At 40.3% G+C, this 24,822-nt stretch overlaps 1 protein-coding gene across 1 annotated transcript in view; it reads left to right on the plus strand.

Annotated features, from left to right (window-relative positions):
• The window catches only part of LOC124776206 (leukocyte elastase inhibitor-like), a 208,841-nt gene extending 184,566 nt beyond the window's left edge, over positions 1-24,275 (plus strand). The window contains exon 8 of the mRNA XM_047251050.1: positions 23,989-24,275. Coding sequence (XP_047107006.1) covers positions 23,989-24,143 — 155 coding nt within the window. The 3' untranslated portion in view covers positions 24,144-24,275. The remainder of the gene's footprint in view (positions 1-23,988) is intronic.
• Positions 24,276-24,822: the final 547 nt, after the last annotated feature.

The following is a 24,822-nucleotide window of genomic DNA, read 5'->3' on the forward strand; positions in this document are numbered from 1 at the left end:
ACTTTTTCGCTCGAAGTTTCTGCAGGGTCCAACTGAACGCAAATTAATCAGCGATGACAATTTACGTTAGACAGGTGGAACAGTTTCATACTTCTTACGGTGTTTTTTCTTTATCTCGGGATGGTTTTACGTTTTTATGATTAAGTAGGTGTCACATACGTCTATAAACTTTGAGAACGTTCCTACCTTTTTTTTCAATCCAAATATGCAAGTGGTTCTGCTTTTTCCACATGTTCAAATAAAAAAATCATTTTCCTTCAAGATTTGTTGCAAAATTAGTTTTAATTTTTGTTCGTATCAGCTGAGGAGAACTTTATTTTGAAAAGCACCCCACCGAATAGATTAAAAATAGAGATGTCTAACATTTTTTAGGAATTTTTACTAATACTTGAAACTATCACTAACTGGCAATGCTGTAAGACAGTGAGATGACCTTGAGGTGCCTCTTTTCGTCGCTGCGGTCGCAGGTTCAAATCCTGCGTCGGGCATGGATGTGTGTGACGTCCTTAGATTAGTTGGGTTTAAGTAGTTCTAAGTTCTAGGGGACTGATGACCTCAGCAGTTAAGTCCCATAGCGCTCAGAGCCATTTGAACCATTTGAACCTATTTTCGTGACGGTCGCTATAGTTATGATCTTTGTAACTAGCTGTCTGCTCCCACTTGCGCCTCTCCTGAGCTCTGCTGAAGCATCTCTCGAATCTGTCACGTGACCCGCTCTGTCCACAATCATGTGGCACAAGTGTGTTGCACGAGTTGAAAGGTATCTATGGGACTGGGGAACTTGCCAACAGGACACCAAGATCAAACAGTGACAAAGTGACATTAAATTCTTCATTTGTGTAGCCATATTGTCCGTAGTTGCTTTACAATTCTTGAGGGCATATTTGCTTTGCCGTTGCAACTACAAAAATGTATAATTTTTTTCACCAGAGGCGTTTCGCTTTATTGATATAACGCATCATCAGTGCTCTGTAATTAAGTTATTTACATTTTTACTTGCTTTTAGATCGAAAAACTGTTCGTTAAGAATGTGTTGATTTGTACTCACGGTGATTTTCCGCTTACATTGGAAAATGCAGTCTGCTAGCACATCCTTGTTTTTCTGTCTAATCGGGTGCATTTAAAGACAATTACTCACCGTTCTCCAGCTCCATAGAATTTGAAAACACCGGATTATGCACAGAAAGGGAAGAAGTTAAATACCCTCGAGGAAATGGAGGTTTCAGAGCATACATGAGAAAGAAAGGAGGGCCTCCTAAACGATCAGCTGGCTAATAAAACCCAAGTGTAATCTGATGTAGTATGATTCTTGCTTAATAATATGTAGCAAAATTGATGACGCCAGGCTCCCCGATAGCATTGCCTTCTACTAGCAGAGAAACGCTAATCGCCCCAAAATAGCATTGTTAGCTTACTCAGTGTTCATCACTTTTCAGTTCAATAGTAATTACCCCTTTACTTCTTTGACTAATTCTCATCCTCTTATAAAGGCACATTTGCATGCCGTGCGTGAGTTTCCTCGGGAACGCGAAATCTTAATTAAATAATTAATCTGTGACAAATAAATAAACCCTATGGCACAGAACTGCAGCGCAGTGTCGCTGATAAAACAAAAACACAATTACGATACTCTTATGTTTCATTAAGAAGGAGAGGTCTTGGACAAGTGGTGCGGGAAGCACGTATATTTCATTGACTGGCACACCGCCAATATTTGATGTTATATAAGAACACTGCGAGTTGCAATCTTACTAGGCACTCGATTCTGTAAAGAATTTATATTTATGAAAGTAAGTAGAATTATTTAACTGTAGGCTTATTCGTTGAATATATCTGATTTAACTAACTGTGTGAACTTTTTATGTTTAGAAGACAGTCACCTCTGTACGACGCATTGACATGGCTGGCAAATTATTCTAATATTGAGATTTAGATTTTGAGTCCGCATCTACCGCAGCAGTCTTTGGAAACAATTTAAATACGAAGTCCGATTATTTGAGTCTTATTTCACGTTCAACTACGAATAACATTACATTTACGAAAAAGCCATTGTCAAGCGTCTGATACCGAATAATTAAACATCCACGTTCCAGATAAGCAAATATTAATTACATCCAATCACTATCATACATAATTAATAATTAATATTTTATTTTTTATTTTATTTATTTTATACTCTCATACTGTATTATAAAAGTCTTGTCAGTCCTGTGTTTTGCACTCTCGGACCACTAGCACCTCTTATACTGTTTCAGCGTTATCCAGAATTTAGTTTGTGGGACTCCGTATCGGCGTTACAAGTCAGTCTATGAATGTATAACTAAATCTATACGCCCCGGTGTCTGTATAGCTAATTATCGAGTAGTTAAATAGTTTTATCCTGGATTAATTTCTGCCTTGTGTCTACTCCTGTACACAACTGTAACTGTACTCTGTGTCTATTCTTTTGTTACTTTAACAGGGAAAGAATCTGTGAGAGACATGTCTCTAGGCTACGACACGTAATTTCATTAATTTATTACGTAATTGTTCATTTTTAACATAAATTTACTCAGGACTTCGATTTACGTGCCCTTGCATCGGCACTGTTATTTCACCGGAGGACCTGCTTCGACTTATGAGACCATTTGCACCTGGTACTTGTCTTCTGTTTTTGTTTATTTTTCGTTTTTTAATAACAAACTCCCTATGACTTTACGTCCTTAGTTAACTTCACACAATTTTAACTTATTATATTTCAGCTTTGATACATTTTTGCTAAGAAAACTCTTGCCGTAGATAATGTACGTTATCCAGACTCATTGTTTCTACAAAATGTGTTTAGTTATTTATAAAACCTTCTAAATAACATTCTTAAAAATAAAACTTTATATCTCACGGTGAACTAATGCCATCTACCGTGGTCAATGCACACTTGCCACAGGCCTGATGTGCCACGGCGTTCAGTAGTGTGTATGTGGTAGCAGATTGTAGAACGACGCTTACAGCATGTTTACCATTTGACAGATTTTTCAGGTCAGATCCTGCCTTGTATTCAGTGGATCACGTTAAGCGCCCCAGCAATGTAACAATTTCACATCTATAACATTCACGAAAATGACAAGTTGTAGTTTTTGTTTTTTTAATTCATTCCGTATATTTCAAGATTATCGGATGGTGTGGTTTTAACGTATAACCGGTGCATATAATTGGCTCTACTATTTTTCTTTCTCATGACGAAGGAGGTTTATTTTTGTGGAAGTTTTACAATCAATATCTGATAAAGGAGTGGGGGGTGGGAGAAATAGAGGAATAGAAATTGACAGCGTTAAATATGTTCGTCAGGAATACCGCACAAGGTCTTATTGATAACTGTTTAGCAAAAATTTGTTTGGAAAAATTTTTAACCGACAGATCAATAGTTAACCTTTAAAAATTAGTGGATAAAATTCCAAAATGATAACAGGTAACCAAGAAGGCGTTTTAAAACACAGCTATAAAAATTTCTTTGAATCAAATGATCCCTGTATAACTGTTTAAAAATCATTGAAGAAAATTCGTACCATAAAAGAATTTGCGGAAGGCGATCAGGAACGAGAAGACAGTGCAATACGATCATTGTTTGGCAAGATTGCACAGAGGGAGACTTATTATATTTAGAGACTAACACACTTATAAAAATTTTAGTCAAAATACAGCCATTGCAGCAAAATAATTTAAGAAACAAGCAAGAAAATTAAAGGGGAACACAAGGACTGACCAGTTGAATGCTCTTTATTAAATAGATGGCTCTTTTATTCGACTATAGTCGTACAAGGATTATTATTTTGAAAGAAATATAGAGGCAATTCGATTTTGTCAAAATGCGAGAGCACTCGAGGCAGCTTACAGCGTTAAGAAATTATAAATACCATGTAAGAAATAAAACATGAATTCCAAAGCTGGCGTACGCCAAGTTTTCAGCGAACTGGGTCTTTAATGCCTTACATGAAGAATGGCAGTTTTGTCGTTGAAGAAAATTAATTTTATTTCAACTTCAAGGATGTACAAAATCCAATCATCATAGATTGCTTCCGCTTATTGTGGCAATCTAGAGTTTATAGTGAACTACCTGACATTCAGCCAATAGGCTTTCAAGAACTTACCCGCTCTAGTAACATCTGATTAACTGCAGTTGAATGGCCGACCAGCAAAGCCCTCAAAAAAGCAGCTATTACAGGCTACACGACAGTGACCAGTACTACAACAGATAAAACTCACAATTAGATACACGCCTAAAATATCTAGTATTAAACTCTGTAGAACTGACACGGCAAAACGGAGGAAGCACATGTATCCAGTTAGTACGAGTACAGTAAGGCTTATTAACTTAACTCAAAAGGAAATTGCGCGACCAATATAGCCCAACTGCAGTATAACTTTTTGCCTTAAGAATTTATCTGTTCGATACTGAAGGTGATGCAACTACTTACTATTGTGGTGAGGGCAATTTTAAATCTCTTTCACGCCGAACATTAAAAATCACCTCGTTAACCACCTTCGACATGAAAGGGAGGATAAGGTTTACAACATAGCTTACCATGCAATATTTTCACTGTGACAATCTATCCACATTCGTTACAGAAGTTGACCAGCATTTGTTAGTCCAGGCTGCCTTTTTTTCTGAGAGACTGTAACACCAATTTTTGACTTATTTAGTATCTGTAACTATATTGCTATATCAGTCTGTAGTATTGCTTATGTATGATGTTGTATCTGTCATGGAAATTCTTAGACTATGTAGAAATGTTTCAGTTATGTAAATTTTTGAATGATATTGTTTAAATTATGCTTGTGAATTGAAATAACTACTGAAATGATTGTTATGTAATCTACTATAAATGACTTGGTCCATAATTAGGGAGCGCAAGGTTAAATATAAAATATATGGGGAAGCCCCCCAACTCTGGAAGTAGACTGGCGGAGTGAAAAAGGTGTGACTGGCGCGAGTGGCAGCTCGTCCTTTGTGAAGAGTAAGGAGTGCTGTGGTTAACACACCGCTAGCAGCAGCGGATCATGTTGTTTGTTGTTGCGGTCTTCAGTCCTGAGACTGGTTTGATGCAGCTCTCCATGCTACCCTGTCCTGTGCAAGTTTCTTCATCTCCCAGTACCTACTGAAACCTGCATGCTTCTGAAACTGCTTGGTATATTCATCATTTGGTCTCCATCTACGATTTTTACCCTCCACGCTGCCTTCAAATACTAAATTGGTGATCCCTTCATGCCTCACAACATGTCCTACCAATCAAATCTTTCTTCTAGTCCAGTTGTGACACAAATTCCTCTTCTCCCCAATTCTGTTCAGTACCTCCTCATTAGTTACGTGATCTATTCACCTAATCTTAAGCATTCTTCTGAAACACCACGTTTCGAAAGCCTCTAGTATCATCTTTCATGCCCCATACATGGCTACCCTCCATAAAAATACTTTCAGAAAAGACTTCCTGACACTTAAATCTATACTCGATGTTAACAAATTTCTCTTGCTCAGAATCGCTTCTCTTGCCATCTCCAGTCTACATTTTATAACTTCTCTACCTCCAAATTGCAAAACTCATTACTACTTTAAGTGCCTCATTTCCTAATCTAATCCCTCAGCATCACCGGAATTAATTCGACTACATTCCATTATCCTCGTTTTGCTTTTGTTGTCGTTCATCTTATATCCTCCTTTCAAGACGCTGTTCATTCTGTTCAACTGCTCTTCCAGGTCCTTTGCTGTCTCTGACAGAATTACTTCATAGGCAAACCTCAAAGTTTTTATTTCTTCCCCGTGGATTTTATTTCCTACTCCAAATTCTTCTTTCGATTCCTTTACTGCTTGCTCAATATACAGATTGAATAACACTTGGGATAGCCTACAACCCTGTCTCACTGCCTCCTAAGTCACTGCTTCCCTTTCATGTCCCTCGACTCTTATAACTGCCATCTGGTTTCTGTACAAATTGTAAGTAGCCTTTCCCTACCACCTTCAGAATTTGAAAGTTTTCTCAAAAGTTTTCTCAAAATCTACAAAAGTTAGAGACGTAGGCTTGCCTTTCCTTAATCTATCTTCTAAGATAGGTCGTAGGGGCAGTATTACCTCACGTGTTCCAACAATTCTACGGAATCTAAACTGATCTTCCCCGAGGTCGGCTTCTACCAATTTTTCCATTCGTCTGTAAAGAATTCGTGTTAGTATTTTGCAGCCGTGAATTATTAAACTGATAGTTCGCTAATTTTCATTACTCTGAACACCTGCTTTCTTTGGGATTGGAATTATATATTCTTCTTGAAGTCTGAGGGTATTTCGCCTGTCTCATACATCTTGCTCACCAGATGGTAGAGTTTTGTCAGGGCTGGCTCTCCCAAGGCTGTCAGTAGCTCTAATGGAATGTTGTCTACTTCCGGGGCCTTGTTTTGACTTAGGTCTTTCAGTGCTCTGTCAAACTCTTCACGCAGTATCCTATCTCCCATTTCATCCTCAGCTACCTCCTCTTCCATTTCCATAATATTGTCCTCAAGAAGATCGCCCTTGTATAGACCCTCTATCTACTCCTTCCACCTTTCTGCTTTCCCTTCTTTGCTTAGAACTGGGTTTCCACCTGAGCTTTTGATATTAATGTAAGTGGTTCTCTTTTCTGCAAAGGCCTCTTTAATTATCCTGTAGCCAGTATCTATCTTGCCCTTAGTGATGCATGCCTCTCCATCCTTACATTTGTCCTCTAGCCATCCCTGCTTAGCCATTTTGCACTTCCTGTCGATCTAATTTTTGAGACGTTTGTATTCCTTTCTGTCTGCTTCATTTACTGCATTTTTGTATTTTCTCCTTTCATCAATTACATTCAGTATCTCTTCTGTTACCCAAGGATTTATATTAGTCCTCGTCTTTTTACCTACTTGATTCTCTGCTGCCTTCACTATTTCCTCTCTCAAAGCTATCCATTCTTCTTCTGCTGTATTTCTTGCCCCGTTCTTGTCAATCGTTCCCTAATACTCTCCCTGAAACTCTCTAAAACATCTGGTTCTTTCAGTTTATCCAGATCCCATCTCCTTAAGTTCCTACCTTTTTACAGTTACTTCAGTTTTACTCTATAGTTCATAACCAATAAATTGTGGTCAGAGTCCACATCTGCCCCTAGAAATGTCTTACAGTTTAAAATCTGGTTGCTAAGTCTCTGTCTTACCATTATAATCTGAAACCTTCCAGTGTCTCCAGGCCTCTTCCACGTATACAACGTTCTTTCATTATTCTTAAGCCAAGTGTTAGCTGTGATTAAGTTACGCTCTTTGCAAAATTCTACCAGGCGGCTTCCTCTTTCATTCCTTGCCCCCATCTCATATTCTCCTACTACTTTTGCTTCTCTTCCTTTTCCTACTATCGAATTACAGGCCCCCATGACTATTAAATTTTTGTCTCCCCTCGCTGGATTTCTTTTATCTTATCATACATTTGTTCAATCTCTTCGTCATCTGCAGAGCTAGTTGGCATACAAACTTGTACTTCTGTGGTAGGCGTGGACTTCGTGCCATTCTTGGCTACGATAATGCGTTCACTAAGCTGTTCGTAGTAGCTTACCCGCCCTCCTATTTTTTTATTCATTATTAAAGCTACTTCTGCGTTACCTCATTTGATTGTGTATTTGTATCCCTGTATCCACCTGACCAAAAGTCTTGTTCCTCCTGGCACCGAACTTCACTATCTCCCATTGTACATAACTTTAACGTATCCATTTCCCTTCCCCCTATCTGCCCGATTACGGGATCTGACATTCCACGCCAGTAGAACGCCAATTTGGTTTCCCCTGATAACGACGTCCTCCTAAGTAGTCCCCGCTCGGAGATCCGAATGGGGGACTATTTTACCTCCGGAATATTTCACCCAGGAGGACGCCATCATTATTTAACCATACAGTAAAGCTGCATGCCCTCGGGAGAAATTACTGCTGCAGTTTCCCCTCGCTTTCAGCCGTTCGCAGTACCAGCACAGCGAGGCTGTTTTGGTTAGTGTTACAAGGCCAGACCAGTCAATAATCCAGACTGTTGCCCCTGCAGCTACTGAAAAGGCTGCTGCCCCTCTTCAGGAACCACACGTTTGTCTGGCCTCTCAACAGATACCCCTCCGTTGTGGTTGCACCTACGGTACGGCTGTCTGTATCGCTGAGGCACGCAAGCCTCCCCACAAACCGCTATGTCCATGGTTCGTGGGTGGGTGGGTGGGTGGATGGGTGGGGGAATGGGAAGCGGATCATAGTGGCTCATATTCCTGGAGTTTTGAGGTCAGATGAGCCCAACGGCAGTATTTATGAGCCTCGGATGCTGAATTTGGTGATATCATTATCAGGGCATGGTTTTTGGTCCTATAAAAATATTATTTCAATGCCAAGAAGATCAGTAATAGGACGAGGCCAACAGTTCTGTCATGACTGCAGGTTAACAGCCACTGAAAATTGTGCCGTCAGTGCCACCAGCCTTCTACTAAATTGTTTTGTATTTGGCATTCTGTAAATGGACCAGGTATTTGTGAAATTTGCTTAATATTAATAATACTCGTGGTGTTACTAAAAACTTACGCCCATGATGACCCCAAATCACAAACTTGGACAGAATTCCTATCGTAGTGAATATAGTTCCGAGTGTCCTAACTGATTATGAGAAAGTGGCTGAACTGGAATTTAACGTTATGTTGTCACTTGCACAGCCAATTATAATTTTGAGTGAGTTAAAAGACTGCTTATGAAAGCACATATGTTATTTAAAGCCGGCTGGAGTGGCCGAGTGGTTCTAGGTGCTTCAGTCTGGAACCGCGCGACCGCTACGGTCGCAGGTTCGAATCCTGCCTCGTGCATGGATGTGTGTGATGTCCTTAGGTTAGTTAGGTTTAAGTAGCTCTAAGTTCTAGGGGACTGATGACCACAGCAGTTAAGTCCCATAGTGCTCAGAGCCATTTTTTTGTTATTTAAAGAGTTATACAAGGTTATTACAAATGATTGAAGCGATTTCACGGCTCTACAATGACTTTATTATTTGAGATATTTTCACAATGCTTTGCACACACATACAAAAACTCAAAAAGTTTTTTTAGGCATTCACAAATGTTCGATATGTGCCCCTTTAGTGATTCGGCAGACATCAAGCCGATAATCAAGTTCCTCCCACACTTGGCGCAGCATGTCCCCATCAATGAGTTCGAAAGCATCGTTGATGCGAGCTCGCAGTTCTGGCACGTTTCTTGGTAGAGGAGGTTTAAACACTGAATATTTCACATAACCCCACAGAAAGAAATCGCATGAGGTTAAGTCGGGAGAGCATGGAGGCCATGACATGAATTGCTGATCATGATCTCCACCACGACCGATCCATCGGTTTTCCAATCTCCTGTTTAAGAAATGCCGAACATCATGATGGAGGTGCGGTGGAGCACCATCCTGTTGAAAGATGAAGTCGGCGCTGTCGGTCTCCAGTTGTGACATGAGCCAATTTTCCAGCATGTCCGCGGGCTACGCGTGAAACTTGCACGCACGCGTTCAACCGTTTCTTCGCTCACTGCAGGCCGACCCGTTGATTTCCCCTTACAGAGGCATCCAGAAGCTTTAAACTGCGCATACCATCGCCGAATGGAGTTAGCAGTTGGTGGATCTTTGTAAAGAGGCATCCAGAAGTTTTAAACTGCGCATACCATCGCCGAATGGAGTTAGCAGTTGGTGGATCTTTGTTGAACTTCGTCCTGAAGTGTCGTTGCACTGTTATGACTGACTGATGTGAGTGCATTTCAAGCATGACATACGCTTTCCCGGCACTTGTCGCCATTTTGTCTCACTGCGCTCTCGAGCGCTCTGGCGGCAGAAACCTGAAGTGCGGCTTCAGCCGAACAAAACGTTATGAGTTTTTCTACGTATCTGTAGTGTGTCGTGACCATATGTCAATGAATGGAGCTACAGTGAATTTATGAAATCGCTTCAATCATTTGTAATAGCCCTGTAGTTCGTTGTGCTTTACTTAACTAACAATTAGTGATAAGACTACTTACCTTTTCTCATACATGCTGGTGTAGTTTTATTAATGAGCATGGTCCTGCCGGCCGCTTTGGACGAGCGATTCAGTCCGGAACCGCGCTGCTGATACGGTCGCAGGTTCGAATCCTGCCTCGGGCATGGATGTGTGTGATGTCGTTAGGTTGGTTAGGTTTAAGTAGTTCTAAGTCTAGGGTACTGATGACCTCAGTGCTCAGAGCCATTTGAACCATTTTGACTCTGAGCACTGTGGGACTTAACCTGAGGTGATCAGTCCTCTAGAACTTAGAACTATTTAAACCTAACTAAACTAAGGACATCACACACATCCATGCCCGAGGCAGGATTCGAATCTGCGACCGTAGCGGTCGCGTGGTTCCTGACTGTAGCGCCTAGAACCGCTCGGCCACCCCGGCCGGCTGAACCATTTTGAGCATGGTTCTTCAACCCATGAAAATTTAAGATTCCTCATGTACAAGCCGTGTTATTTAATGAAGCAATGCAAAGGCTCTTTCGTAGCCACTGTAGTTAGATTTGCAGTCTGTTTAGTCGCGTCAAACCGAGTTTATGAAAGAACTGTTGACTGTGTTATCTATTATAACGCAAGTTGGTTAATGCACAGGCTTGGAGACCCTGAATTACGCAACGAAGTTACGGATTATGATCATTAGTAGAGCCCCTGATTTAAATTCAGAATTATTTCAAGCTTGTGCCTGCGGAGTATTGCTACTGCTTTCATGTGAGTCGGTATTTGGTTATATAAACTGTTGCACCTAGTTAATTTAAGATACATGTTGTTGAGAGGCATATGTTGTTGCTTCCTGGCTCATTGGCCATTTGCTTATCTGACTTACTAGTTAGTAGCACGTTTACCTGCAAGATTAGGTTACTCAGATATGTGTGAAATCTTATGGGACTTAACTGCTAAGGTCATCCGTCCCAAAGCTTACACACTACTTAACGTAAATTAACCTAAGGACAAACACACACACACACCGATGCCTGAGGGAGGACTCGAACCTCCGCCGGGACCAGCCGCACAGTCCATGACTGCATAGTCCATAGACCGCTCGGCTAATCCCGTGCGGCGATTAGGGTACTGTGTTGTGGTATGAACAGATGTAGGAAAGAGTTTAGTAGCCTTCTGCTTAATCATTTTGCTTGACACAACAATGCCTAATTAGGGTAGAGACCTATTTTAATATGTAATGTTAGAGCTTGCTTGTTCCAGGCCACCGTTTACTATTGTTTATACTCTGCTGGAGTGTTTCGTAAACGAATCCCAGTTTGATTGCTCTGTGCCCATTATGTTATCTCACGGTCACACCTCAAAAATTCCGCGCAGATGTATAACGCTAGCATCGATTGCCGTTCAATGTGATCGGTGGTAGCATTACAAGACAATTCCACACAACCTGCGCCGCTTGAAAAGAAACAGCAATGCAGATATGAGTCGACCGCGCGGCGTCACCCACAATTACCGACGAAACCAATTTCTTGTGCTAAGGCCAGCCAGCAGCCACAAGGAAAGCTGTCCATAGTCACTGCAGTGGGTAACTTCTCTGTCCTCGCAGGCGGAGCCGCTTAACTCGCCTTCCCCGGCCATGACCTGAACAAAGATAGGCGAGCTAATAACTATCGACAGGGTAATTCCAATTTTTTAATTTGCTAATTTCGTCCAAACCCAAGGCAGCGTCAAGCTTCGGTATCCAAGACTGGAAAGTTGCACAGATCACACCAATATTCAAGAACGGTAGTAGGAGTAATTCACTAAATATCATTAACGTCGAAATACAGCAGGCTTCTGGAACATATATTGCGTTCGAACATTACTAATTACTCAAAGAGACTGTCTATTGACACACAGTCAACACGGATTTAGAAAACATCGTTCTTGTGAAACACAACTAGCTCTTTACTCACACAAAGTGTTGAGGGGTATTGACAAGGGATTTCAAATTGATTCCGTATTTCTGGATTTCCAGAAGGCTTTTCACACTGTGCCACAAAAGCGGCTTGTAGCGAAATTGCGTGCTTATGGAATATCGTCTCAGTTATGTGATTAGATTCGTGATTTCCTGTCGGAGAGGTCACAATTCGTAGTAATTCACGTATAGCCATCGACAGAAGTGATTTCTGGAGTTCACCAAGGTAGCGTTATAGGCCCTTTGCTGTTCCTTGTCTATATAAACGATTTAGGAGACAATCTGACCATCTGTCTTAGGTTGTTTACTATCTTTTATCGACTAGTAAAATCATCAGAAGATCAAAACAAATTGCAAAACGACTTAGAAAAGATATCTGTATTGTGAAATAATTGGCAGTTGACTCTAAATAACGAAAAGTCTGAGGTCATCCACATGAGTGCTAAAACGAACCCGTTAAACTTGGATTACGCGATAAATCAGTCAAATCTAAAGGCCGTAAATTCAACTAAATACCTAGGAATTGCAATCACGAACAACTTAAATTGGAAGGAACATATAGAAAACGTTGTGGGGAAAGCTAAACAAAGACTGTGTTTTATTGGCAGGACACTTAGAAAATGTAACAGATCTATTAAAGAGACTGCCTACACTAAGCTTGTCCGTCCTCTTCTAGAATACTGCTGCGCGGTGTGGGATCCTTACCAGATAGGATTGACGGACTGCATCGAAAACGTTCAAAGAAAGGCAGCATGTTTTCTAACTAAATAGGGGAGAAAGTATGACTGAAATGGTACACGATTAGGGGTGGAAATCATTAAAACAAAGGCGTATTTCGTTGCAGCGCAATTTTCCCACGCACTTTCGATCACCAACTTTCTCCTCCGAATGCGAAAATATTTTGTTGAGGCCGATCTATATAGGGAGAAACGATCATCATAATAAAATAAGGGAAATCAGAGCCCGCACGGAAAAATATAGATTTTTGCCTCTTCCGCGCGCTGTACGAAATTGGAATAATAGAGAATTATTGTGAAGGTGGTTTGGCACTTAAATATGATTTGTAGAGTATCGATGTAGATGTAGAATTCGATTGGATTTTAATGTAGGTTAGTCTGAAGATGACTTGAATTAAATGAAAGGTGCGTCACTCATGAATGAATAAACAGTAATTTCAACATCACAACCAAAACCGTTTTCTTCGTCTTATTCTACATAGCGGTTGCTGTATCAGCGTGCCATGGAGTGGAAAATCTGTTAGATCAGCTTAATGATGTGACAGGACCTCAGATGAAGCGCACCTTTAGGCACCATCCACCACTAACAAAGAAACCTGTAAGTGCATGGGAGTGGATAAGCCACAACTACCACGTTAATTCACCCAGATGCCTTCCCTTACAAACTGGCCAGTCTTCAAACGTTGAGCTGTCCGTTACCTACGGATGACTGAAACTGATTTCAGTGTCGTTTATTTTCATAATCTGCTCACGATCTTCTGCTTGTAAGCTGTCGGGAGAGGGAGTAGTGTGTGTGTGTGTGGGGGGGGGGGGGGGGGGGGGAAGAGCAGGACGGAAGTGTAGGGGGGGGGGGGGGATGGCATGCTCTACAATAGCTTTCGTGTTCTGGATATCAGTACGCTACAAGGAGACGTCCGTTGCTGCAGTGACAGATGCCTAATAGAAACACCTGTAGCCCCTTCGAGCATTTGATAGTGATCTGAGGACTCTACACCACTTCTGAGTGCTCTGAGCTGCTTGTGACATTTGGGAATTTACAGTTGCGTGACGTGAAGTACAGAAAATTTAATTTAGAATTGGTTGTTGTATTTTTGTGTACTTGTGAAACCATATGATAAATCAAAAGAAAAAGCACTGCTCGGAATGTCTCCTTTTAGTCAAAACTCACCCATAAATCTTCACGACGCGGCTGGCTTCTCTCGTAACATAATTATTGATATATGAATATTAGCTGGGCCGTGCAAATAATTCCCACTCTGCCCTCATCAGTCACCGATAGGTAATACATTTGTAGTAATGGAGAAACAAGTAAAAGCAAGGATTTAGTAATAAAAGCTGTTATATTTTGAACAGTAGTAACGCATATTAGTCTCATTATAAAAAATAGGTATCACGTATGTTGTGAGCAACATCGTTTATGCATTTAGAGAACTGTGTTTAAGGATTATGTGTGTCAAGTATTACTTGCAATTCATTTCCCTGCAACGGGGTTATTAACTTCATTCGCTTTTTCTTTGTTTTAAGTCTTCAGTTATCTGATTGTTTTGATGCAGCCAGCCACTGTTTTGATGCAGCCAGCCACGAATTCGGCTCCTGTGCCAGCATCTCACAGTAGCACCTCCAGCCTACGTCCCCAATTATTTGCTGGATGTATTCCAATCTCTGTCTTCCTCTATAGTTTTCGCTCTCCACCGCTCCCTCTAGTACCATGGAAGTCATTCCCTGATGTCTTAACAGATGTCCTGTCATCCTGTCCCTTCTCCTGGTCAGTGTTTATCACATACACCTTTGCTCTCCGATTCTGCGTAGAACCTCTTCACTCCTTTCTTTATGAATCCACCTAATTTTCAACATTCGTTTGTAGCATTACATCTCAAAAGCTTCTATTTGTGTTATCAATCTCTTACCAGTGGAACATTTCCAGACTGGCTAAAATATGCTGAAGCTAAGCCTCTTTACAAGAAGAGGGATAAGGAGGTACCATCAAACTATCAACCTGTTTCACTTTTGCCGGCTTTCTCAAAAATATTTGAAAAGGTTGTGTTTAAGTGTCTCCTTAAGCATCTGAAAATAATATATTGTCCTAGTCACCATTTGGATTTCTTAAGGGTTGTGACGCAGAGAAAGCTATTTACACATACAGTGAGAATGTACTTAATTCATTAGATAATTAATTAAAGGCTACTGGCATTTTCTGTGACCTGTCAAAAGCCTTTGACTGTGTGGACCACAGCATTCCATTAAGTAAATTAAAATATTATGGTGTCGCTGGCAATGCTGCGAAATCTAAAAGGAGACAAAGGGTGTCGTTGCAAAGTAGCTGTGCAGTAAGCAGTCAGTCTTCATCTGACTGAGAATTAATTAGACGTGGTCCAGAATAAGATTTTCACTCTGCAGCGGAGTGTGCGCTGATATGAAACTTCCTGGCAGATTAAAACTGTGTGCCGGACCGAGACTCGAACTCGGGACCTTTGCCTTTCGCGGGCAAGTGCTCTACCAACTGAGCTACCCGAGCGCGACTCACGCCCCGTCCTCACAGCTTTACTTCTGCCAGTACCTCGTCTCCTACTTTCCAAACTTTACGCAAGCTCTCCTGCGAACCTTGCAGAACTAGCACTCCTGAAAGAAAGGATATTGCGGAGACATGGCTTGACCACAGCCTGGGGGATGTTTCCAGAATGAAATTTTCACTCTTCAGCGGAGTGTGCGCTGATATGAAACTTCCTGGCAGATTAAAACTGTGTGCCGGACCGAGACTCGAACTCGGGACCTTTGCCTTTCGCGGCAAGTGCTCTGCCAACTGAGCTACCCGAGCACGACTCACACCCCGTCCTCACAGCTTTACTACTGCCAGTATCTCGTCTCCTACTTTCCAAACTTTACAGAAGCTCTCCTGCGAACCTTGCAGAACTAGCACTCCTGAAAGAAAGGATATTGCGGAGACATGGCTTGGCCACAGCCTGGGGGATGTTTCCCGAATGAGATTTTCACTCTGCAGCGGAGTGTGCGCTGATATGAAACTTCCTGCTGTGTGCCGGACCGAGACTCGAACTCGGGACCTTTGCCTTTCGCGGGCAAGTGCACTTACCAGCGAAAGGCAAAGGTCCCGAGTTCGAGTCTCAGTCCGGCACACAGTTTTAATCTGCCAGGAAGTTTCAATTTCATGTGGTGTTACTGAAGGTTCCATCTTGGGTCCATTGCTTTTTCTTGTGTACATTAATGACCTCTCATCTTTACATTGTCAGATGCTAAGTTTGTTTTGTTTGCAGATGTACAAACATTACAATAAGTAGCAAGTCAAGTACAGATTTAGAAATAGTTGCTAATCAAATTTTCACTGACATTAATAAATGATTTAAAGTGAATACACTATCATTAAGCTTTGAGAAGACCCACTACATGCAGTTCAGAACCTGTAAGAGATTTCCTTACAGCATGTGTATAACAAATGAAGACATGCCGATCGAAGAGCTTGACAATCTATAATTTCTGGGATTGCAACTCGATAATAAATTCAGTTGGGAAGGGCATACTACAGAATTCCTTTAGCGCCTAAACAAGTCTGTATTTGCAGTGAGAATGATGTCTGATGTAGGCGATATGGGATCATATTCTGGGGTAAGTCATCAAAGCGAGAAAAAATTTTTAGGGGAAAAAGTGTGTGATAAGAATCATTTGTGGTGTAAATTCAAGAACATTATGTAGAAACCTGTTCAGAGAGCTTCGTATTCTAACCACTGCTTCTCAGTATATTTATTTCTTAATGAAATTGTTTGCAAGTATATATCTCTATTTCCAACCAATAGCTCAAGACATAGTATCAATACTATGTACAAGCACAATGTACATAAAGACCTCAAATCACTTACCTTGGTCGAAAAAGGGGTCCAATATTCAGGAGCACACATTTTCATGCAATTGCCAGCAACCATTCAGGTAATGCACAGTTTAAACAGTGTGTGGAAGACTTTTTGATAGGCAGCTTCCTCTATAGATGAGTATCTTAACAGATTGTTAAGCCAGCGTAAGTAAAAATGTCTATCAGATTTCAGTTTTGACAGCACTTGGTCACAACAGTCAAGATTAGGTATTTTGTTTATAATAAATTTATTAATAGTGTATAACAATGTTTCATTCTGACAGCGTGTTAATTCTGTGAATATTACCTGTCTCAGTTTACCTCATTGTAATCACCTATTCCGACACTCTCCTGACAAATAATCTGGGTAGTAAGTATTATATTCATATGTTTTATTTTTTTATGTTATATTCTCTGACTTGTTCAACACCCACGAGAATCATCTCATTTTTGGGTCTATGGCACGACAGCTGAATCTAATCTAATCTAATATCTATTCTGTTCTGATTTTCCATCAGCCCATGTTTCACTATCATACAATGCTGTCTCCAAACGCACATCCTCAGAAATTTCTTCTTCAAATTAAGATCTATGTTTGATACTAGCAGACTTCTCTTGGTCAGGAATGCCCTTTTTGCCAGTTCTAATCTGCTTTTGGTATCCTCCTTCCTGTGTCCGCCATAGGTTTTTTGCTGCCTAAGTGGCAGAATTCCTTAACTTCATTTACTTCATGTGCATCAGTCCTGATGTTAAGTTTCTCGCTGTTCTCATTTCTGCGACTTCTCATTACTTTCGTCTTTCTCCAGTTAACTCTCAATCCATATCTGTACGCATTAGACTGTTCGTTCCATTAGCAAATCATGTATTTCTTCTTCACTTTCACTCAGGATATCCATGTCGTCAGCGAATTTTGATATGCTTTCAGTTTGGATTTTCTTTTACTTCCAGCATTGCTTCTTCGATGTACAGATTGAACAGTAGGGGTGGAAGACAACTTACCTGTCTCACATCATTTTCAATCCGAGAACTCGTTCTTGGACGTCCACTTCACTCTTGTACATATTGTATATTACCTGTCTCTTCCTATAACTTACGCCTATTTTTCTCAGAATTTCGAATATCTTGCAACAATTTACACTAATGAACGCTCTTTCCAGGTCGACAGATCCTACGAATGCGTCTTGATTTTTCTTTAGTCTTGCTTCCATTATCAACCGCAGCGTCAGAATTGTCTCTCTGGTGCCTTTACCGTTCCTAAAGCCAAAATGATCGTCATCTAACACAGCCTGAATTTTCTTTTCCATTCTTCAGTATATTATTCTTGTCAGCAACTTGGATGCATGAGCTGTTAAGCTCATTTTGCGCAAATTCTCGCACTTGTCAGCTCTTGAAGTCTACGACATTGTGTGGACGATGTTTTTTTTCCGAAAGTCGTATGATATAGTCACCAGATTCATACAGTCTACACACCAACGTGAATAATCCTTTTGTTGCCACCTTCCCCAATGAATTTAGAAATTCTGATGGAATGTTATCTATCCTATCTACGAGGGCAGTTCAATAAGTAATGCAACACATTTTTTTTCTGAAACAGGGGTTGTTTTATTCAGCATTGAAATACACCAGGTTATTCCCCAATCTTTTAGCTACACAACACTATTTTTCAACGTAATCTCCATTCAATGCTACGGCCTTACGCCACCTTGAAATGAGGGCCTGTATGCCTGCACGGTACCATTCCACTGGTCGATGTCGGAGCCAACGTCGTACTGCATCAATAACTTCTTCATTATCCGCGTAATGCCTCCCACGGATTGCGTCCTTCATTGGGCCAAACATATGGAAATCCGACGGTGCGAGATCGGGGCTGTAGGGTGCATGAGGAAGAACAGTCCACTGAAGTTTTGTGAGCTCCTCTCGGGTGCGAAGACTTGTGTGAGGTCTTGCGTTGTCATGAAGAAGAAGAAGTTCGTTCAGATTTTTGTGCCTACGAACACGCTGAAGTCGTTTCTTCAATTTCTGAAGAGTAGCACAATACACTTCAGAGTTGATCGTTTGACCATGGGGAAGGACATCGAACAGAAAAACCCCTTCAGCGTCCCAGAAGACTGTAACCATGACTTTACCGGCTGAGGGTATGGCTTTAAACTTTTTCTTGGTAGGGGAGTGGGTGTGGCGCCACTCCATTGATTGCCGTTTTGTTTCAGGTTCGAAGTGATGAACCCATGTTTCATCGCCTGTAACAATCTTTGACAAGAAATTGTCACCCTCAGCCACATGACGAGCAAGCAATTCCGCACAGATGGTTCTCCTTTGCTCTTTATGGTGTTCGGTTAGACAACGAGGGACCCAGCGGGAACAAACCTTTGAATATCCCAACTGGTGAACAATTGTGACAGCACTACCAACAGAGATGTCAAGTTGAGCACTGAGTTGTTTGATGGTGATCCGTCGATCATCTCGAACGAGTGTGTTCGCACGCTCCGCCATTGCAGGAGTCACAGCTGTGCACGGCCGGCCCGCACGCGGGAGATCAGACTGTCTTGCTTGACCTTGCGGCGATGATGACACACGCTTTGCCCAACGACTCACCGTGCTTTTGTCCACTGCCAGATCACCGTAGACATTCTGCAAGCGCCTATGAATATCCGACATGCCCTGGTTTTCCGCCAAAAGAAACTCGATCACTGCCCGTTGTTTGCAACGCACATCCGTTACAGACGCCATTTTAACAGCTCCGTACAGCGCTGCCACCTGTCGGAAGTCAATGAAACTATACGAGACGAAGCGAGAATGTTTGAAAATGTTCCACAAGAAATTTCCGGTTTTTTCAACCAAAATTGGCCGAGAAAAAAAATGTGTTGCATTACTTATTGAACTGCCCTCGTATATTATTTAGCTTAAGTCCTCCAAAGCTCTCTTAAATTTTTATTCTAATACAGGATCCCCTACCTCTTTTTACTCTACTCCTGTTTCTTCTTCTATCGCATCAGACAAATCTTCCCCTTTATAGAGGCCTTCAATATACTCTTTCCACCTATCCGGTCTCTCCTCTGCATTTAACAGTGGAACTCCCGCTGCTTTCTTAATGTTAGCAACCTCGCTTTTAATTTCACCGGTTTTGACTTTCCTATATGCTGAGTCAGTCCTTCCGACAATCATCTCTTTTTCAACTTCATCACATTTTTCATGCAGCCATTTCGTCTTAGCTTCCCTGCATTTCTTGTTTATTTCATTCCTCAGCGACTTGTATTTCTGTTTTTCTGAATTTCCCTGCACATTTTTCTACTCCCTTCTTTAGCCATCAGCTGCAGTATGTATTCTGTTACTTATGGTATCTACGCAGTTACCTTCTTTGTACCTATGTTTTTCTTTCGAACATATGTAATTGCTCTTTTCAGAGACCTACACTCTCTTCAGGTGTATTGTACTACCTGTTGAGCTATTTCTTATTGATCTCTAGCCTTAGAGAACTTCAAGCATATCTCGTTATTCCTCTGTACTTCTGTGTCTCACTTCTTTCTGTATTGATTCTTCCTAACTAACCTCTTCAATTTCAGCCTACATTCATCGCTACTAGTGATGAAGTTTTGTCTAGAGCAACACATATAGGCACGTGCCTGTCAAAATAAACTGAAGGAGGCTCATTTATAATTGTAACAGTACATAGGTCCCCTTCAGGAAACATTCATTTATTCCTGGAAAACTTAGATGCCTTGTTGTACTATCTGTCAGATAGGGGAAAGTAAATTATTACTTGTGGGGACTTCAATGTTGATTCACTGGAAGAGTGTAATAGGAAGAATGACCTGGAAGTCTTGCTCAGTTCTTTCAATTTGACATCTGCCATTGATTTTCCTACTCGAGAAGTAAAGAACAGCAGCACATTGATATTATAACACTTTTATAGACCAAGATGAGTTTAAAAGTATGAATTCTTGTCCTGTTCAGAATGGCGTTTCTGGTCATGGTGCTCAGCTAGCTACAGTATATGACATAGCTCCATTCAGTAATCCAAAACTACCCTCCAAAGTTGTGCATTCAATTAATGACTCAACAATTAGAAATTTCAGGGAAAATCTACAGCAGTTAGGGGGGGCTGAGGTGTACAAGGAACCCAACACTAATTTAAAATACAACTTATTTCATGAGACGCATGTAAGAGAATTTGAAAAGTGTTTCCCCAAGAAAGTAGTTAAATCTTATTATAAGAAACCATGCAAAAACTCTTGCCTTACTAAAGGAATAAAAATATCTTATAACCACAAAAGGGAATTGTATCTAACAACTAGAAAGAGTAATGACCCAGAAACAGCCAAATATTACAAAAACTACTGTGCTACATTAAGAAAGGTTATTAAAAAGTCCAGAAGAATGTGCATCAAGTCTGAGATTAATACCTCTGATAACAAAATCAAAACAATTTGGAATATTATTCCAAGGGAGACAGGGCAACCAAGAGTACAGGATGACGGCATTGCCATCAAAGTGAATGGAAACTTGACAAACAATAAGCCGGAAGTGAAAAACATTTTGAATAACCATTTTTTAAATGTTGTAGAGAAAATAGGATCTCAATGTTCATTAGAAGAAGCAAGGCAGTTAATGGAAGAGGCCTTACCCATTTAATTTGATACAATTGAAATTCCACCCACCTCTCCTTCTGAAATTAGGAAGCTAATAAATTCTTTCAAGAATAAAAGCTCACATGGAATTGATGGCATTTCCAGCAGGATAGTAAAAGCTTGTTCCCAAGAGATAAGTGGGATTCTTAGCCACATATGTAATAGCTCTCTGAAGCGGGGAATTTTCCCAGACAGACTGAAGTATACCATTGTTAAAGCTCTGCATAAAAAAGGGGATACATCTGATGTCAACAACTATCACCCAATCTCTCTTCTTACTGCTTTATCCAAAATTCTTCAAAAGGTAATGTATTGCTCAGTAGCTTCACACCTTTGTAAAAATAAAGTTTTAACAAAACGTCAGTTTGGTTTCCAGAAAGGTTTTTCAACAGAAAATGCTATATGTACTTTTACAAATGAAATATTAAATGATCTGAGTAACCGGAAGTCACCCGTTGGGATTTTTTGTGCTCTCTCAAAGGATTTTGATTGTGTAAATCATGGAATAGTTCTCGATAAGCTCAAGTACTGTGGTAAGAATGGCACAGCGGTCAAATGGTTTAAATCATACTTAACTGGAAGAGTGCAGAAAGTTGAAATAAGCAGTTCACATAATATGCAAAAAACTGGTGATTTCTCAAACTAGGGAACAATCAAGAATGGGGTGCCACAAGTTTCGGTCTTGGGTCCTCTGCTGTTCTTAATATATATTAATGACTTTTCATTCTATATTCACGAAGATGCAAAGGTGGTACTTTTTGCCGATGATACAAGTACAGCTATCACATCCAACAGACAAGAATTAACTGACGACATTGTAAATGATGTTTTTCAGAAAACCATTAAGTGGTTCTCTGCAAATGGGCTCTCATTAAACTTTGACAAAACACAGTATATACAGTTCCACACAGTAAATGGAATGACACCATTAATAAATATAGAGTTCGTTCAGAAATCGGTAGCTCAGGTAGAATATTCAAAATTTCTAGCTGTATGCATTGATGAGGGGTTGAAGTGGAAAAAACACACTGAAGATCTGCTGAAACGTTTGAGTTCAGCTACTTATGCTATTAGGGTCATAGTAAATTTTGGCAATATACATCTCAGTAAATTAGTTTACACGCCAATTTTCATTCCCTGCTTTCGTATGGCATCATATTCTGTTAAATGTCATGTAATATTTTGTGTAATGTAATATCTTGGATAGACACCTTTTATTAACCTGACACGTTCCATATTATTACGAAGTGTCATATTCATGATCTATGGAACAAGTACTAATCTAATCTAGCTAGATTTTGATCTGGGTGTATATCTACTCCTGGGTACACCTTACAATCCAGTATCTGATTTCTGAATCTCTGTCTGACCATTATGTAGTCTAACAAATCTTCGCGTATCACACGGCCTTTTCAATGTTTCGCTTTATACAATGTTGTAATTCACTATGAAACTCTATAATTAAGAGGCCAGCTTATGTCAGTGCAACTCCTGCAGGAGGCTGCAAACTTCGTGACGTTTGATACACTTGTCCCTGTATTTCAAACTAAATCGACCACTACCAGAAATATCAGACGAGTTAAACTACTTAAAATGAACTGAAGCAAATTCCAGGGCAACATTAAACTGTCTTATATTTTCTTGGTAGTTCTTAGTATTGTCATTATTCTGTTCTCTGAGGTTTTGAAGCTCTTCCACAAAGTTCGTCACTTTGTTTAGCATTTCTGCTTCTGCGGTGTGAGACACTTTTCAGTGGTGTGCAACGCCCTCTTGGTCTGCATGTTGCTCCCTGTGGAATGTGGAAACCAGAAATGCAGAGTAGACGATAGCAGACAGTTAACAGATTTTGGTTTTTGTAATTATTCATTTGTTAAGAAAAATTAGTATGAAATAAATATTTCCGGTAGGACATGTTTTTCTTTGTTTTTATCTTTGCTGCCAATGCAAGTTAATGGTACTGAGATTTGTGGAAGTATAACGTAACGTTGAACTCGCTATAAATTAAAAGTTAAATAAATTAAGATATAAAAACAAACGGTACTTAACTGGTATGATGAACGTTGATGTAATTCAGCCCATTCGCGCAGTACATAGTGCTTGCTTAAAGGAAGCAGATAGTTCCAACATGTGTTGCCCATAATAGTAAAACTAGATTGTCAATAGATGGCGACTTCTAAATTTTTTACATCGACGTGTGTCACCGAAATCGCGTAATTGACTGCGGTTGCATAAAGAATGTAAACGACTGCAACAGCTGTCTTACGTGTTAGTTAAACAGATTGTCCACAAATGGCACATTCTAGATTATTTTTATAAAACTGTTTTCAAAAATAGTCATTTGATGATAACGTAAACTTAAACTACCGTATCTGTGTATTTATTGTCATTAATGGCGAACGAAATGTTGAAAATGACGTTCTGATCATTAATTTTTGTTTAAGGGTGCGGGAGATATGACGTACCGACAAAAATAAACCGTTCAGCAACAATATACATGATACCCCAATATCTTCCCTTCTGTGGAAGCAGTTTACACATAGTGACGCGTCCAGTACTGCCATAGATACTGGGCTTTCTCCGACTCCCATCACGCGAATTTTTTCTCATGCGTGCCTTGATGCTCCTTATCGGTACCATCGCCTCTATATGAGGCTTACATACTCACGAACATTACTCACTTCTTCCAGCGTAATGAATCATAAGTATTTACTTTCATTAGTCTTTTCGTTTACTGAAGAAAATAAGTTAGACATTGTTTTTATTTGAACTATAGGTAATGCTTTCCATGTTTTAAATGATAATGTTGACATTATATGTTATGTTCTTTTTCAGCGGTGATAATCGGCATTACATCCTTTGATGGTTCTAAGCCATCCCGTCCCATCATCTTCAAGGCGGATCATCCTTTCGTGTTCCTCATACTGGACCAGCAGACCAAAACAGTGCTGTTTATGGGACGTTTCTCGGACCTCCCATCTCAATCGTGATGTAATCAACCTGTTTGCTGGTTGAGACTATAACATGTTTCCGCATATCTAGTAAATGTCCAGTCTCAGTTCATCACATGTATAAATTACAAAAATGTGTTAGTTATAAAAAAGATGTAGCATATCATAGTACTACAGTGCATTCTTTATTACCTCACAACTGTCATTGATAACAACCTTACCCTAAATATGCAAGAACAAACTGTCTTGGTTGCAAAACTGGATTTTCTATTTTACTTAGCCGCCAATAATGCATTTCGCTTGATCAGGTTGGGCAACGGGAAAAAAAATACAACCTATCATACAAATGGCATGATTGCGATTTAGCAAAATTCGTCTAGCAAAATAAAGAACTTACTGGCAAAATATGCTGTCAAGCATACAGGATGACGCGCACACAAATATCCCAGCACGAAACTGCCGTGGTCAGAATTTAAAAAACACTGAAGTGCCGTTTAATACAATTTCAGAAGCCAATTAATTGTCTAGTGCACTACAAGCCCAAAACACAGTCGAACTAGAATTAAAAACATATAAAAACAATGTACTGGTAGAGAAGATGTTGAATGCAAGGGGAAACCGAGCCTAAACATGTGAAAGAGCCAACATGTAACAGCCCTTGACTTTTTTTTAGGCCTCGTGCGAGGTCCTATAAAACACATCACCTCGAGAATGGCCA

This window comes from Schistocerca piceifrons, chromosome 2 (assembly GCF_021461385.2).
Source record: "Schistocerca piceifrons isolate TAMUIC-IGC-003096 chromosome 2, iqSchPice1.1, whole genome shotgun sequence".
NCBI classification, from domain to species: Eukaryota; Metazoa; Arthropoda; class Insecta; order Orthoptera; family Acrididae; genus Schistocerca; species Schistocerca piceifrons.